Source organism: Centruroides sculpturatus, unplaced genomic scaffold (assembly GCF_000671375.1).
Source record: "Centruroides sculpturatus isolate CEXI.00-Female unplaced genomic scaffold, Cexi_2.0 scaffold158, whole genome shotgun sequence".
NCBI classification, from domain to species: domain Eukaryota; kingdom Metazoa; phylum Arthropoda; class Arachnida; order Scorpiones; family Buthidae; genus Centruroides; species Centruroides sculpturatus.
Window position 1 is genome coordinate 681400 of NW_019384347.1, and position 16760 is coordinate 698159.

General features: G+C 27.7%; 1 protein-coding gene across 1 annotated transcript in view; it reads left to right on the plus strand.

Annotated features, from left to right (window-relative positions):
- Window positions 1-13632, plus strand: part of LOC111636275 (transient receptor potential cation channel trpm-like) — a 53989-nt gene extending 40357 nt beyond the window's left edge. Inside the window, exons 22-23 of the mRNA XM_023381484.1 lie at window positions 1515-1641; window positions 12046-13632. Coding sequence (XP_023237252.1) covers window positions 1515-1641; window positions 12046-13129 — 1211 coding nt within the window. The 3' untranslated portion in view covers window positions 13130-13632. The remainder of the gene's footprint in view (window positions 1-1514; window positions 1642-12045) is intronic.
- The last annotated feature ends 3128 nt before the right edge of the window (window positions 13633-16760 follow it).

The window sequence follows — 16760 nt, forward strand, 5'->3', positions numbered from 1 at the left end:
CAATAGAAACCACATGGAATGCAAAGAACAGTTACTCATACACTCATTCATTCTACAACAAACACAAACAAAACAAACTTAAAAACAGCATACATAGATTATAGGAAAGCATTTGCCAACATCACACACTCTTGGTTAGTGCTTATACAACACTACATTTTTATAAAATACAATGCAACACTGGAGAACAACACTACAGACTTCATAACATATATATCAAAACAAACTAAATACACAATAAGAAAGGCATTTTCCAGAGAGATTCATTAATTTTCAAAGTTTTTCTGAACAATTATTGAATAATAAGTAAATACTATATCCATCATTAACCTCTGATTTTGATCAATTCTAATCAGAAGATTTAAAACGAATTATTACATAGAAATGGTGAATTTTATCAAAGAAAAGATCACCAAAAAAAATTCTAATCGCACAAATTTCTGATTTATTGGAACACAAGAATAGTTTCTAATAGTTTCCTAGAACTTTTGAGCTTAGTCAGTTCATAAATGCTTTTTATGCTCCAATAAAGAGGGAATCAGTGTGATAATGTAATTATTACTAACAAATACTTCTGCATTAATATTTATTTTATACACAAATTAAATTAAACAAAAATTTAGTTCTTTAGATGTTGCTTTCAATTTATATTCATTAGATCAACTTAATATAATACTTTAGAATATAAAGCTAAATTAATTATCTTATTTAACTTCTTAACACATCGGGTTGAAATTTATATCTTCTTACTTCAAACCAAATAACCGGAGCAAAACATGTTTCTTTAGTGCTGACGTTTTTGACACCCTTCTAAAGGAGCATAAGTCAGACATACTATACAATAAATGCACAACAACCCTTTTGAGTTATGCAACAGACCCAGACATCACAGCCGACTTTAACGAAACATGTATCATCCTCACCATCCCGCATTAGGATCACCTCAAACTAATGGAGGTAATGGAAATATTTAAGGCAGGATGCAAATCCACATGCATTAATTTTAAGGAGGAAATGTTGCTTTCTATGGCATGGCAGTCCTAATGGACAATATTTAATTTTATTTACGTTTATAATGTTTTAAATTAAAAAACAGTTTGCATTTTGAATCTCATAGTAGCATACACTGTTTGAATAAATTGGAATGTGTGTGCATTTGGAATACGAAATTGAATGCCTTCTAAAGAAGTTCAAAAGTTTAAAGACCAGCTTCAACGGATTTAAGTAAATGCCTGAAGAAGAGCCCAGAAGGGTGTCAAAAACTTAGCACTAAAGAAACATTTTTAGCTCCGGTTATTTGGTTTGAAGTAAAAGGATTTAATTATCTTATATTATCTATTAAATTATTATATTTTTTTTATATGGTTTAAAAATAATTTATTAAATACTCTACAAATTTATATTTTATAATCTACCAATATAACTATATATGGAAAGTTCATTTAACAGTGAATTTATTATTATACTCTCATATAACAATATTGAAATTTTAATTAATATTCAAATTGTTTTAGAGTTATTTTTAGATGAAGAAAGTATTGAAAAGATAAATGATTTTGAAGAAGAATGTGCAGAAAGTTATTTTCATGAAAAAGAATTACAGTCAACATTAGATCAGCAGATTCAAATAGTATCAGAAAGGTAATTATCATAATTATCAATTTTAAACAATATATATCTGTACAAATAAAATAAAATAAACCTTTAACTATCCAGCAATAAATAATGTTTAATAAAAACGTTTTCAACCGTTTTTAAACGGCCATCTTTAGTTGAACCAATATTAAAAAAGAACACTAAAAAAGAACGCATGAAATACAAATTAAACAGAAACCAAAATGCACATGCGTACTTCATCAGACTTGCGTCTTCTGAAAATCTATAAATAACTTGCAAATAACATAAAAAAATAATAAAGCCGCCAAATAATAGTATACTCAAGATATGTAGATGATATTTTCATTCTATGGAGAAATGATAACAACGTGCAATGTTTTTTAAACACAGTCAACAATAACCCATATGGTTTAACTTTGGGTCTAGAGCAAGAGAGTAGTAGTAATATTAACTTCCTCGATTTATCTATCAAATGCAAGGAAGGAGAAATCTGGACGGACATTTATCGCAAACCAGTTTATCAACCTATCATTATTCCCAGGAATTCCATCGATCCTAGGCACATTAAATATGCAGCGATTCGGGCATGGATTAAACGGGCATATATGCATTGCACGAGTATCTATGATACTTACAAAGAGTTGGATTACATCAGGAAGACAGCAATGCAACAAGGTTATCGGAGGAGGGAGGTGGACGAGCTTATTACGAAGTTTCAGAATCAGAATCGGCAGCATCCCAAAAAAATGACCCAGGAACGAAGAGTAGTTCTTAATTATTTTCCTTTTTTAAACAAAATGATTAGGAGAGTGGCGAACAGTAATAATCTACAAATAGTATATCGGCGTAATCCGACGATCTACAGAAGGTTAAGAAACGATAAGAGAAAGGAAAAGCGAAATAATTTACCAGGGGTTTATTCTATACCTATAAAGGATCAGCGGTTCAACTCAGACCTTGTTTACGTGGGTGCTACTACGCGGCAGTTAAAACAAAGATTAAAGGAACATAAATACTCTGTGAGTAAGAACATAGATGCCACAGTGCTCACAGCATTTGCCAAACAGCAAGAGGTCGAGGTATATTGGGATCAAGCCTCGATCATTAGAGCCGCGAATTCCAGACAGGCATTGAAACACCTTGAAAAGATAGAGATACACAAGGCACACATAAATAAGGGATGCATTAATCATAGAGATGCGGAAGGGTTATCTTATGCCTGGAAATTTTTACAATAATGCAGATTAACACCTTGTAATCAATGTATATTCTCCCCCCCCCTTTTTGGCGGCTTTATTATTTTTTTATGTTATTTGCAAGTTATTTATAGATTTTCAGAAGACGCAAGTCTGATGAAGTACGCATGTGCATTTTGGTTTCTGTTTAATTTGTATTTCATGCGTTCTTTTTTAGTGTTCTTTTTTAATATTGGTTCAACTAAAGATGGACGTTTAAAAACGGTTGAAAACGTTTTTATTAAACATTATTTATTGCTGGATAGTTAAAGGTTTATTTTATTTTATTTATATTATTCATTCCAGTATAAGTTCTTGTTTTTATTTATTTATATCTGTACTGTACATATCAATCTAAGCAATTATGTTCAATTTTTAAAATAACTGAAATTATAAAATTAAATTTAATTCATAAATTACTTTAATTAGTTGTACAAAAAATAAAGGAATTATTGATATAAGAATAAATAATGTACAAAGACATCTTTCCAAAAAAATTGATAATGTTTGCATTAATCTTATGTGTGTTTATATATCTATATATTTCATAAGCATTCACTTTGTATCAGTTTCTGCTAAATTTACCAAGTTATAGAATAATCTCAAAATTTTAAAATATATCGTATCTTTTTTATTATTACTGTAGAAATAATTAATATCAAAAATCTGGATGCTTAACTAGAGTTTAGAAATATTAGTTGGAGTTAGAAAACTTTACGGAAAGAATGGATTTATCCATTTATCCATAAAACCCCATATCACAAAATAGAATACAAAAAAGACTGAATCATATTCCATACTAATACATTTATTTGAGTTGAATAAACATTTAAAATACAGAAGAAGAGTATTAATCATATAAAGCAAATATGAATTGTCTTAACAGTGAATGGACCACTGAAGATGGTCAGAAACTATATGAATGAGTATACTGTATATGCATATAGTCGTTCATTTTTCATTTAACAATCACTATATTGTTGACCCACAAGGCGTTAAATTCAAAATTCATTTAATGATTAAGTGTTTATGTCTGCTAACCAAGTGCAGCAGTTCAGTATAATTGAGAATTCAGGAAATATTTTTATGAGAGATTTTAGTTAACAAAATTGATGCTCTTTTTGTAAATCAGTTTTATTTTATTTTGTTAATGATATCAATTTCTGGGTTCTCAAATAGTAATTATCACTATATTAAGACTGAAGAATAATCAAAAATTATTTAATTTGTTAAAAATATTGAAGAAAAGGAAAGGCAAATGATACAATTAAACTGAAACTATTATAAATATTTATAACAGTCCTAACAATTAGTCATCTAGCTGCTTAGTTTTCCAGTACCAGGTTTAGTATCAATAAAGAAAAGCTGTTTCTATTGAAAATACTTATGAAGCTATTGCAATGAGGATTTTGTTTAAATAAAATGTAAATTAATAAAAAAAAAAATTGTATTATACTATAATACAGAAAGGAAAAGTTAATTTTAGTTCTTAATTACTAGGTCAAGAGTCAATAACTTAACTGCATTTAGGTTCTTTGAGAATGATCTTCAGATCCTATCATTCCCTATCCCATTACATAGGTCTTGATTGATAAGATATGTCAGATGCTACATCTAAGCAAATTGCTTACTACAAGATATCTATACTCCATACTCTAAAATATTGTGATATATTGTTTTTACAATATAGCACAATATTTTTTTTTATTAGTTTCCATATATTTGAGAATTACAAGAGCAGTTTTCCACAGTTTATGTTTAAAAGACTTGAATCAATAGAGAAACTTCATTTCATTGTACATAGTCATTATCAATGTGAAAGTTATATAGTAGTTTTAAAGGTTTTTGGCCAATAAATAAATACAAATGGTGATGTGATAGAACTTGAAAATTATGGGAAATGAATTATCAGACAGAGTAAGCTTGAGAATAGTCAATTTTAACAGAATTAGTATTAAAACTAAATTTTTCAATTTAGTTTTAATACTGTTCTAATTTGTAATACAAAGAAAGCAGTGATAGTGAAAAAATAGAAATTATAATATAACAGCACACTTGGGCTCATTGTCTATTGTGCTGCAATGTTGTAATCTTAGGATCATTATACTTATTTTATTTAAGAATTTTTTTATATTTTCACTAAATGAGATCTTTTCCAAGTATTTTTGCTTCTTAGGTTTTTTTTTAATTGTCATTAAAATCATTATCAAAGATATTACAGTTGCATCTTAAAAATAGATATCCTAAATAAACATATTGTTCTTTTATATATCCTACAACACTTTTTGCTTTAATTTCTGTTTTAAATTTTGAAAAAATCACTCTTCTTGTAAAAGTTATTGACCTCTGAACTAAACTATTTTGTTGTGAAAATGTTTATTGTGTTGTTTATTATTACAATAAATATAGTAAATACTATGATATAATGTGAAGTGTTATTGTTTAAAAATTTTTGAAGTTATAAATTAGGAATACTGATGAGACAATCATATCAGTTGACCAAAATAATTTGTGCAAAGTGGCTATTGGAAAACTCACACCAATTTTTTGGTCACCTGATAATAAATGACTAATGACAAATTCCATCAATAGCAGTCTTCAAAATCAATTATGTTTGTTAAGTGTAAAGGGCATTGTCTACACCTGTGATGGCCAACTGACAGTCCACAGACCTGATTCAGCTTTCCAGGCCATTTTTATGGTTCATACAGCATCTCTCAAGTAATTCCATCTGATTGATCATAGTTATAATCAGTTAATGATAGCAAGGAGTGCCCCAAGTATATATATTGATAGATGAATGTGCAAGTTATCCAAAGCAATGTACAAGGTATGAAATAATTAATTCCAATGGTAATATTTCAATTATTTGCTTACATCCAATACTCTTTACGTACAATTTTATTGCTGAGAAATTTGAATATAGCAGCAAATCTTCATACTGTTTTCATAACAAACTTCATATTATACATATCCACCTATTCATGTTAAAAAAAGTTAAAATTGCCTTTAAGCCAGAAATCCATAATTCCAATTTGATCTTTTATGCAGTAGTACTGATCATGAAATGAAATGTCTTCAGCTGGTGTGTTTTTGCCATTAGATAAAATTAGCATCAAACCAATTTACTAGTTAGTCATGAGGAAGCCAGGATCACAAGACTTTTTGACATTTAATTTAAATCTGAATTGCTGAATTTTGAGAGACTGCAATGTTCTCATTAAAGTAACAAATTAATAAAAAATAATAATAATTTTAAAATATGTTTCTTACAAAATAAATATTAAATTTTGAATATAACAAATTTAGAATCTTTTCTTATTTCCATTCCTTAAATAACTATTTAGGTTTACAAAATTCAAAGTTGATAAATAGAGAATGTATACTCTTTGACAGGTCTGTTGAAGTGTGACAATCAATCTAATTATTCAATTATTTGACTGTTGGATTGAGCAATAAGCTTGAAACATTAATATTTACTATGCCAACATTTAATATTAATTATATGTTGGATATTCTTGTTTAAAAATACATACATTTTTGTATTAATTAAATCATATTGTAATGGAGAAAAAAAATGCCAAATAACTAAATTTAATCACAAAATACTAACCATAATTACACTTAATATAATTCAGTTTTAAAATTATTGAATAGTTGCTGTTTATTTTAAAAAATTATTTTATTATAATTGAAATTAAAATTAATTAAACAAAAAGTCAAAATTTATTAATAGTTAAATATTTTTGAAAACTTTATCTTCATCTTTATTCTTATTGACATGGTTCATTCTATAATTCATGAATTACAGAAATTATTAAGCTAGAAATATTATTTTATTTTTATTTTTAAATGTGAGTGACTTTTGTTAAATTTAGTTAAACTTAATGTTTATTTAGTGTTAATGAGCAAAATTTTCATGACTCTACTTTAAGTGCAGAAAGAATACTTTAAAAAGTGATTCATATTACTTCTAAACATTTTCTTGTTATAATTTAATTTTTATATGTTAACTTGTATTTTTAAATCTTTCCATTTTCATTGTATAAAATTTTTAGAGCATAACTAATTTTATTTCTATTTTATTGATTCTGTAGTGTTGGCTAGTTCAGTTTCTGTTGATAAATGGCAGTAGACATTATGAAAAGCAATGAACTTCAGTTCAAATTGTGACAGCATATAACTGTTTGAAATTGCAATTTCAATATTCATTTTTTAAAAAAGGGTAAAGATTGGATGAGTCTTGTGTGTTCAACATCAATTGAAAGATAGATAAGCAAAATGAGCATTTTTCAGCATATTATGCTGTTTTATTTTAAACTTGACAAAAATTATTGGAGCTAGGCTAAGAGATCTTACCACATCCTTCATATTCAGATATTTCCCCCTCTGATTACCACTTGTTCTGATTGCTTCAGAATTCCTTAAATAGACAGCACTTTGTTTCCAAGGAAGGCATCATACATCACTTGAAATAATTTTTTGCTATGAAAGTTTGAACATGAATTATGGAGTTGCCTAAAAGATTGCAAAAGATATACATTATTGAATAAAGTTATTGCTTTCTCTGAAAAAATTGTTTTTCATTTACACAGAAAACCACATTGACTTATTGGCCAACCTATATTGGATAAACTTCAAAGTTTACTATCTTAAGATAATTACTAAAAATCATTTACAAAAGAAAAATTAATCATTGCTGCATGAAGTTCCTCTGATTATCCTGAGACAAGTGTTTTTTTCCAGTTTTATCAAATATTATAGTAGAGGAAAAGGTGGTATTATGGAACCATCTCATTTCAAACTGATAATAAAGGCAAACTGTAGCGGATTGTGACTGAACTGAACTAGGCAGACATCCATAGCAAGGGGAAAACCCATTTCACTTCAGTTAAATGGTTGTCCATATTTAATCAGCAAATTTATTTTTTTCAAAATTTGCAAGTTTTGAATGCTAAGTGAATTTAATTATTTTTAAAATATAAAGCATATAGTTGTAGGTTCACTGGTGCATGTATTCCATTCCAGAGACTTAGGGGTACATATTAATCTGTGTGATGTTCACGTTTTTTAAATTTTGGCTTGACAGACATAAGTTAATTCAAGATGGCAATGTGTGAAATACAGATCCCATTGGTGCTTTTACAGTAATATGGAACTCAACTCCTCCGAACTCTCTCTTTGCAAGCAGACATTCATCTGGAGTAATTTGTGAAAAAGACACTAGATAGAAAGTCAATTCTTTCTGAGAATATCGAAAAAGAGTTGCTGGAATATATATTGTTGATGGAGGTCATATTTTTCTATTATAAAAGCATTTTTGCGATAAAATACATTGGAGTAAATAATTTTGTAATTATTTAACATTTTTTGTCCTTTCCTATTTGTTTTTGGCTACATTAAAGCATTTTTTTGAAAATATACAGTAAGGTTCCATATTACCACCCGATTTTCTCTAAGCCTACTTTCGGACTTTTTGTACAAAAGCCTTCAAAAACCATACTTATAATTACACTAGCGAAAAATCCAATTAGGAACATTTAGTTTACTAGTTACCAGTACTTTTCGCACAAAAAATGTGGGTGTAGTTATGATACCTTGTTTACAATTCACTAAAATGTAATTGGGGTTCCATAATACCACCTTCTCCTCTATATCTATGCTAGCATTTTAGTCAGATGTTATCTTTGTCTTATCTAAATCTTTTTTGTACTTACCATCCTTGTTTTCAACATTATTTTTTTCTAAATTTTTGTGTATTTCATCAGTTTTGTTGCCAGTTTATTACAGAAGAAAAGCAAAAAATGTAATACATATGAAGGATGAAAAATCTGGTAAATGTTTGTTGTAAGGTGAGATAACGTTATTTTTGTAATGAATGATAAGAATAAAAACATGCATGAAGTAGGGTCTCATATATGCATTTTGTCTTAATTTCTTTGAGAAGTTTTGATCTAAGCAATCTTAACTGCTGGCATCTTTTGTTTGGATATATTCCATTCACTTTAAAACTTTAGCTGTTAATATAGTACTTTGTTATTGTCTCTAAGATCTTGTTAAAATTTTATTTTGAATCTTTCTAAATTTTAGTCATTAGGAACAAAGAAATAGATAATAGAAATATCTAAAGAAGTACTTCTAAAATCTAAAATATTGGAATTTGATATAATAGTCTATTAAATAAGAAGTGAGCCATATATAAATAGTTCAAATGATATCAAAACAAAATCTTTTTTTTCCACTATATTAAATTGAGATTGAAGATCCTTATGACATGATCATATTAAAATTTAGCAAACAAAGTTTTATAATTTTTTTCTGGATATTGTTATCTAAAAAATATGCCTAAGAATAAATATTCATTTTTTTAAATTATCTTTAAATAATATGATGTGTAGATAAGAAATATCAATATTTCTAGTTTAGAATATGGAACTAAATAAAGAAAAATTAATCATTTCATTGAGTAATTGTAGTTATTTGTTATTAGATGAAAATAATAATATTAATAATAAATATATAATAATAATAATAAATAAGCATTTAATAATATAATCATGACACATTTTGTCCTGATTATATTATTAAATGCTTGGTTCATTCAAAAAAGAAACCAGAATTATTTTGTTAAAAATAATGCATTTNTATAATCGTGACACATTTTGTCCTGATTATATTATTAAATGCTTGGTTCATTCAAAAAAGAAACCAGAATTATTTTGTTAAAAATAATGCATTTGCACTGGGAAAACAGAATTAGGAAAATATGTAGGAGCATTGACTATTAATATTTTATTGATAGATACATTAACAGACTGTTACTGCACTGCAGTGCAGGGAAGCTACTCCAGAAAATGGCATCTACCAGTGCAAACCCATTCAAGGAAGGATAGCATTCAGTTATTGAATTTCTAATGTTAGAGAAAGTTAAGCCCAGTGAAATTCAACATTGATTGGTACTTGTTTATGACAAGAATGCATTGTAAAAATGCAAATGAGCCAAGAAGTTTCATGCAAGGCATCAATCACGTCACATCTTACATAGTGGTAGACTGAAATCAACCATCACCAACACTAACATTGTATCTTGATCCAGAGTAATTGGTAATTCACGATTGATGAAGCTGCTGACTGCAAATTAGCCATAGCTCAGCATATTCAATAATGCATGTGCTTAACTATAGAAATTGGACAATGATGTACAAGAGAGAGGAGTCATGGAATGGGTTCAGAATCAGTCAAGCTATTGTTATGAGAAGAAAATAAAAAAACTCTTGTGAAGCAGTGAGATACTTGACTTAACTATAGGGGGAATATGTTGAAAAATAGACATTATGCTTAAAAAAGTAATAATAATTCCTGTTTCTTTTTGTCTTTTTGACTGAACCAAGTATTTATAAACTTGTGTCAGTATTGTGCAGGTGCATGACAATTGAGCCTCTTACTTGCCATATTGATTAACTCCATAAAACAAAAAGTATAAAATTTGATTAAAAGGAATTTTAAAAAATAATTTGTATTAACCTTAAATTTAAATAAACAATGTAGAATGTATGTTTATATACTGTTATATTAAAGCATAGCTTTAATGTAATGATATATAAAATTAATTACAGAAAAAATGTAAAAATAATAATGATTATATTAAGGATTTACAAATGGAGTTAATTTATTTGATCTGTGAACAGCTCAATTATTACATCTATGGTAATGCTGGATGTTGTCTTAGGATACAAAAAAGAGAACATTTTTGTCTCAAAATTAATATGCAATTGAAAATAAATATTGTTTTCATAAATTAATAGAGCAGTATTAAAAATGTATCTGATTAAAAATGATTTTTACTTTCCCAGCTGCTATATATAACAGAGGGAAAGTATGGAGATGGTCAAAAAAATGACCCCCAAGAGTTTTACATTTTTGGACTCAGGATCTTGAAACATCAACAAATGCAAAAAAAATTTGTGGGTTTTTTCTGTATGTATGGATGTTAGTGTGTGCACATATGTGCTTTGAAGCTTAATAACTTCTGTGCTTTTTGTTGAAAATTTTTGAAATTTTGCACGGAGGTTTGTGTATTATGGGGACTAATGCTGTTAAATTTTGATGGTTAAAGGTCGACAGATTAGGAAGATAAAGGGGGTCGTGTATCATAATATCTTGAGTAGGGTTGGACTTAATGACAATTTTACTTGTTAGCGTATTAGCATTTACAATTTTTTTTATAAAACCAATCCCTACCCTCAAAATTAATCTTTTTGCCATTTTGTAATAATTAAAAATATAAAGCTTTTTAATAAAAATATCATAACAGATGGGGCCACACACTCAGTTTTAAATGTTGCTGGGAAAGTTAAGTAACTCATTGTTGGATTCTATATCTAACAGATAAAAACTTATAAATTGCTTTGGTCTAAAGAATAACTAACTGCCAAATTCAGCAATCTCATTTTAATACAATAGAAAAAAACTTTAATACTTTTATTTCTATATCTCTTCACAAGTATTTGAATATCCTCAATTATTTGACTTACCTTTCATATATTTTTGAANAAAAAATTATTTTTGATATAAAATAATTAATTTAATTTTTCTGAAATGTAAATGATCCATGTCCTTTTTTTTATATCAATGTGATTCTCATTTGTTAGATATTACAGTATATTATAATTAAGTTTAGTTATCTAATATTCTTTTGTGAATGCAAATAAAATCATTTATCATGATTTTCCAGATTTCTATTAATTTACAATAATTTTGATTTTACACATTGAATAAATGACACTAATATTTGTAGAGAAATTTATAAAAAAATTCATATTAGTAATGTTTTAAAAATTTATTATAATTTTGTGCTAATTTATAAAGCAAAAATAATTAGAAATTTTAAAGCATCTGAAAAGATCTATTATTTAGTCTTCAATTATTATTTATAATAAATAATATATTAACTGGTATACTTATTTTTGTTTTGGCAAAAGCCTAGCATTGTAATAATAAACTTTCATATCTTCATTCAAGTGCTGATATTATTCTTTATGAAGAGATGAGATTTGTCTATTTCTTCTAAAATTGTTATTATAACTAATCTTAGTCTAAAATTACATTAATAATTTTATTATTTTTTGTATAGAAAAGTAAATTGGTTAATTTTTTCTCTAATAATTCTAAAATCTAATTATTCACTTTACAGAGTAGAAAATACAATGCAAAAAATTAATGATATTAATCAGCGTCAAAAAGATATTAATGGAAGAATTCAAAACTTAGAATTTCAAGTCAACAGAATAGAACAGGTTTCTCAAGATTGCTTTGAATCTTTATCAGTTATGAGAACATGTATGAAAGAAGCCTCTAGCCCAACATCTTTATTACAAAAGCATGATGATTCAATTCTTTTAGAATCTGAACATGAAGATGATTTGTCACCAGTTCCATCTATTGAAGATACATCACTTCGAATTCAGATAGATAATGCTCAGGAAAATCAAGACAAGCCCTCTACTTACAAAGAATCTTATCCATCAAGAGTATCATTTGTTGATGATGATATTCATACTACTCCACCTCCTGAAACAAACCAATCTAACACTGCACAAGCACGATTACAAAGATTTAGACCACCTCCACTTCTTTCTCGACAGCAAACAATAGCAGCTCCAGAAAATTTAACTAGAAAATTAAGTGAAAGTGGTTCTAGTGGTTTATCTAGAAGGCATCCATTACAAAGAGGAAAAAGCATTTCTTATTTAGATTCAGATGAAATGATTGGTGGTTCTCAGGTTTCAAAAGTTGGTCGCAGTTTATCTTGTACTGCACAGTCATATTGGCTTAATACTGATCCTTCTATATATATAATACCACCTACACCAAAACCACCTCATTTATCTGTCACAAAAGGAGAATATACAAGCATCACTGATGATCTTGAGAATACTGCATGTATTAATCAGATTCATTTACAACATCAGTATTCTTCTGAATCTCGATCAAGTAGTATTGAACAGCCTCAACTAGCAATCGAAACAGAAACATTATATGATGCAGAAGAAACAGATTATCATCTAATGAAAGGTTTAATTCGCAGGAGGTTACACAGTAATTTAGAAACTGTTACTGGTAGTTTGGAAGAGTTACAAAGTATTCATTCAGATTCAGACAGTATTTCTGAAGAAGCTGGAGACAGTGTAACAAAAGACAACCAAACAAGTGATTCAGCACAATACATTCCCAAGCCCCAAGCACAAGATGATTTCTGGTCAGAAACTACATGTTGAAGTCTGTAATGAAACCAATAAATCAAGTATTTCTTTTTTAAAAAAATAAAAACCAATTTTTTTAAGACAATCTAAGATTGCTGTGATGCAAGCTAAAATGTGCAATATGCTTAGGATGACCAAATTGTAATTTATATAGGCCCATAATGACATTAATTCAAATTTATTGAAGTTTATATTGAATAGTTTGAAGAATATTTTATCAATATGATTGAAGTATCATGATGGTTTTCATATTCATTCTACAAAATAATTTAAGCTCAGATTTCATTTAAGCAAATATAAATCTCAATAAAATATTCTTAATTACCTATAGCACAGTGCTCAATATGATTGTGAAACAGGCATATAGAAATCATATCTTCTATTTTTAAATGTTGAATATTAATAATAGCTTATATCATGTTTAGCTAAAATAATTGAAGGCATTTTAAATAACTTATTTCACTTAATATTTAAGTAATTGAAAACAAATACATTTATCATTTCATCACTATTTATTATGATTATTATTAATGAAATGTATTTAAAAACTGTTTTTCAGCTTTATTATAATATGTATTTATGTACTGTACCTAACTTATATTCTATAATAATAATTCCTTATTGATTCAAAGTGTTTTACAGTACTTAAGGTGCTGTTTCAGTTTACAATTTATCAAAGTATTGTTTTTACATGTCAGAGCTTATCTTTTTTGATCATATTGTTTTGTTATTTACAACAACTTAAACAATTCCATTTTAGAGAAATCATTGAAATTTAAATAATCCTATCAACCTTATGTAATTCATATTTCATATTTAAATTTTTCAAATTATATATTTATAAACAGTAATAAATACCAAGATTTTTAGACAACTTACCATATTATAATATTTAATATACACTTTACTGTACTTAAAAATTTTAAAATTTCAAAAACTATTTGCACTCTTATAACAATTTTTAAGAGTCTTTCTGATAAATATATGTTAAACTGTGATATTTTCAATTATTGATGTTTGTATATGTGTTTTTGTCTAAGAGGACAATCAAACTGTATATAAATCCCAATTTAAAAGTTTACCTCCAATTGTAAATTTTACTGTAATAAATTTGTGTAAACAAATTAAATTTTTCTTTTGTTCATCTCTGTGTTCATAAATCTGCCACTAAGATAAAAGCTAAGTTTATGTAAGACAGTTCTGTATGTAGATAGATATTTTTATATGAAAACCTCAACACCATCCATGCATTTCCAGCAACCAAATTTAAGAACACAAACGTTTAGGGCTTATTTCACAAGCCTACATCAGGTTTATACATAGCTTCCAATATGATAACATTCGAAATGTTTACCAGTGGAGTAGCTTTGTACTTGTTAAATTACATAATGTATATATTTCCTGATAAAGGTCAATGAAAAGGACCGAAAACGTTCGATTAGTAAATATTTTACTGCATAATTAACGATTCCGTATTTGTTGTTAATTAGTGGAGCGTTATAGCTTCGTGGGGGCCTAGGCAAATTTGAATTTGGGGATCCCCATAGTGTGTTGATTTCCAATATTTTTCTTTGGGAAATATTCTTATGAGATTGGTTTGGGGCCCCTTATTGGTGGAGGCCCCAGACAATTGTATATACTTTTTGCCCACAGGATAACCCCCCCTGCAGTTCAGCATTTTTTTTTTTTTTTTTTGTTAAATCTGACGCAGGCATATGAAATAAACGAAGTTGAATTTGTTTTGGGCTTATGTTCTTAGCAAATTTGGTTGCAGGAAATGCATGGATGGTGTTGGGATTTTCATGTTAATCATAGTTTCAGCTTTGTTCATCTATTTTGATGTTTTTATAGAACTTAAGCGGAAGTAGAAAATAATAGCCTTACATATTTTTCTCAATTGATTTTACAAAACAACAGTATCTAGTTCATCGATTGTTTAAAGGTTTCTATTCTATTCTTTAAAGAAATCGTTTTTATTCATGTTTATTGCTCGTGTTCATTTTCCATATTACTTAAGTTAATGGAATTCAATTGATAAACGGCGATAGAATGACGTAATTTACTTCACTCCTTTTATTGCGCATATTTCATTCTATTCTTTTCCAATAACAATAGATTTTACTTAATTGTTAATTTTGATCGTCCGCTTTTTAAATAAACTTACCTTATCTTCCCCGTTTGTCTTCATGAAGCAAATGTCGTCTGCTTATAACGTTGGTAAAGTTGCCAGCTTTATTATTATTTTATTTTTTTTTTGTAAATTTGTATCACCAGCAAAAATAACGATCTAATATTGTTCGTTAATTTTTGAAAATTATTAAATAATATATATTAAATAAAACATTTTATCTGTTGATTCTTCAAAATTTAATCAGACATTAGCGTGGCAACACTTAATTTTTTCCGATTTATTAGAAAAAAATTAACATTTTTGTACATAATTTATAAGAATCTCGAAGTATTTTTTTTAAATTTAAATAAGTAGTAACAATAATGTGATAGTAATATTTAAATTTGTTCAAGTATAATTTTAAAATAAGCGCTTTTCCTTCATTTGCATGGAGATTGCCGCGCTTCTTTAAGTATTGTTTCTATAATACAAAATTATTATTAATAAAATAAGAAAAGACTAAATATTAAACTATAAAAACTTAATATTAAATTTAAAATTAAAAAACAAAATGATCGCGAACAAATTTTTATGATTTAAAAGGCTGATTTATCAAAGTATAAACTTACGTTTCAATATTAATTCGTATTTTTTAAATTTTGTTTCGCGTAAATATTACTATAAAGTTCAGTTATAATCGACACGGAAATATATGACGTAATATAGCTTTAAAGCATGGAGTCGATGTGAATTTATTAATTTCGTTATCAAATGTGGAAAAGAGGATATCGATCTAGAATGGAAGTGTTAAGGATATTTGTTTACTTCCTTCGCTACATCGGATTCTAAGCCTTCAATTAGGATGTTTGGAAACAGAAATTGCTTAATTGCGTGATTAGTTTAATTATTTTGACTACATAATCAACGTTTAACTGACGTGTTGCATCGGAAGAGACGAATTACTTTAAAAGGTCGTGCAAAACGGGCAGAAATAGCAAGTGGGTCTTTTAACCGTTCCTGTTGTTTGTCTTTGACAGTCGTAGATGTTTATGCTTCGTTTCAACACACTTTCCTCAACGTTTTCTTCCAACGCCCACCGCGCTCATTCTTGCTAATCTAGTAAATTGCATTTCGTTTTTCGAAATCGTCTTACGAGCGCGTTCTCTTACGCAACCGAAATTTCGGATTTTTGTCTAGAATTTCTTTGCGGATACCAAAATTAAATTAAAAAATAATATAATATAATATAATTGAGAACGAAAGTTTATAAAACTTGTTATCTTTTACAAAATGCTTTTGACCCGGTTTTAAATCTAAATTTTTAAGTCCGTTTCGCAATTTTCGAATTATAAATGTAGATCAAATCTGGGTAGAGTCGTTCGCTCGACATTGGGTACAGTCATTCGCTCGATTTTTATTTTTATTATTTTTTCTTCTTCTAAATTTTTAAGACTTTACTAGCGAAGAATCAAACTTACCATCTGGGTGTTCCAACAAATCAACCAGAAACTGAATGATGGAAGAATAACTTCTAAA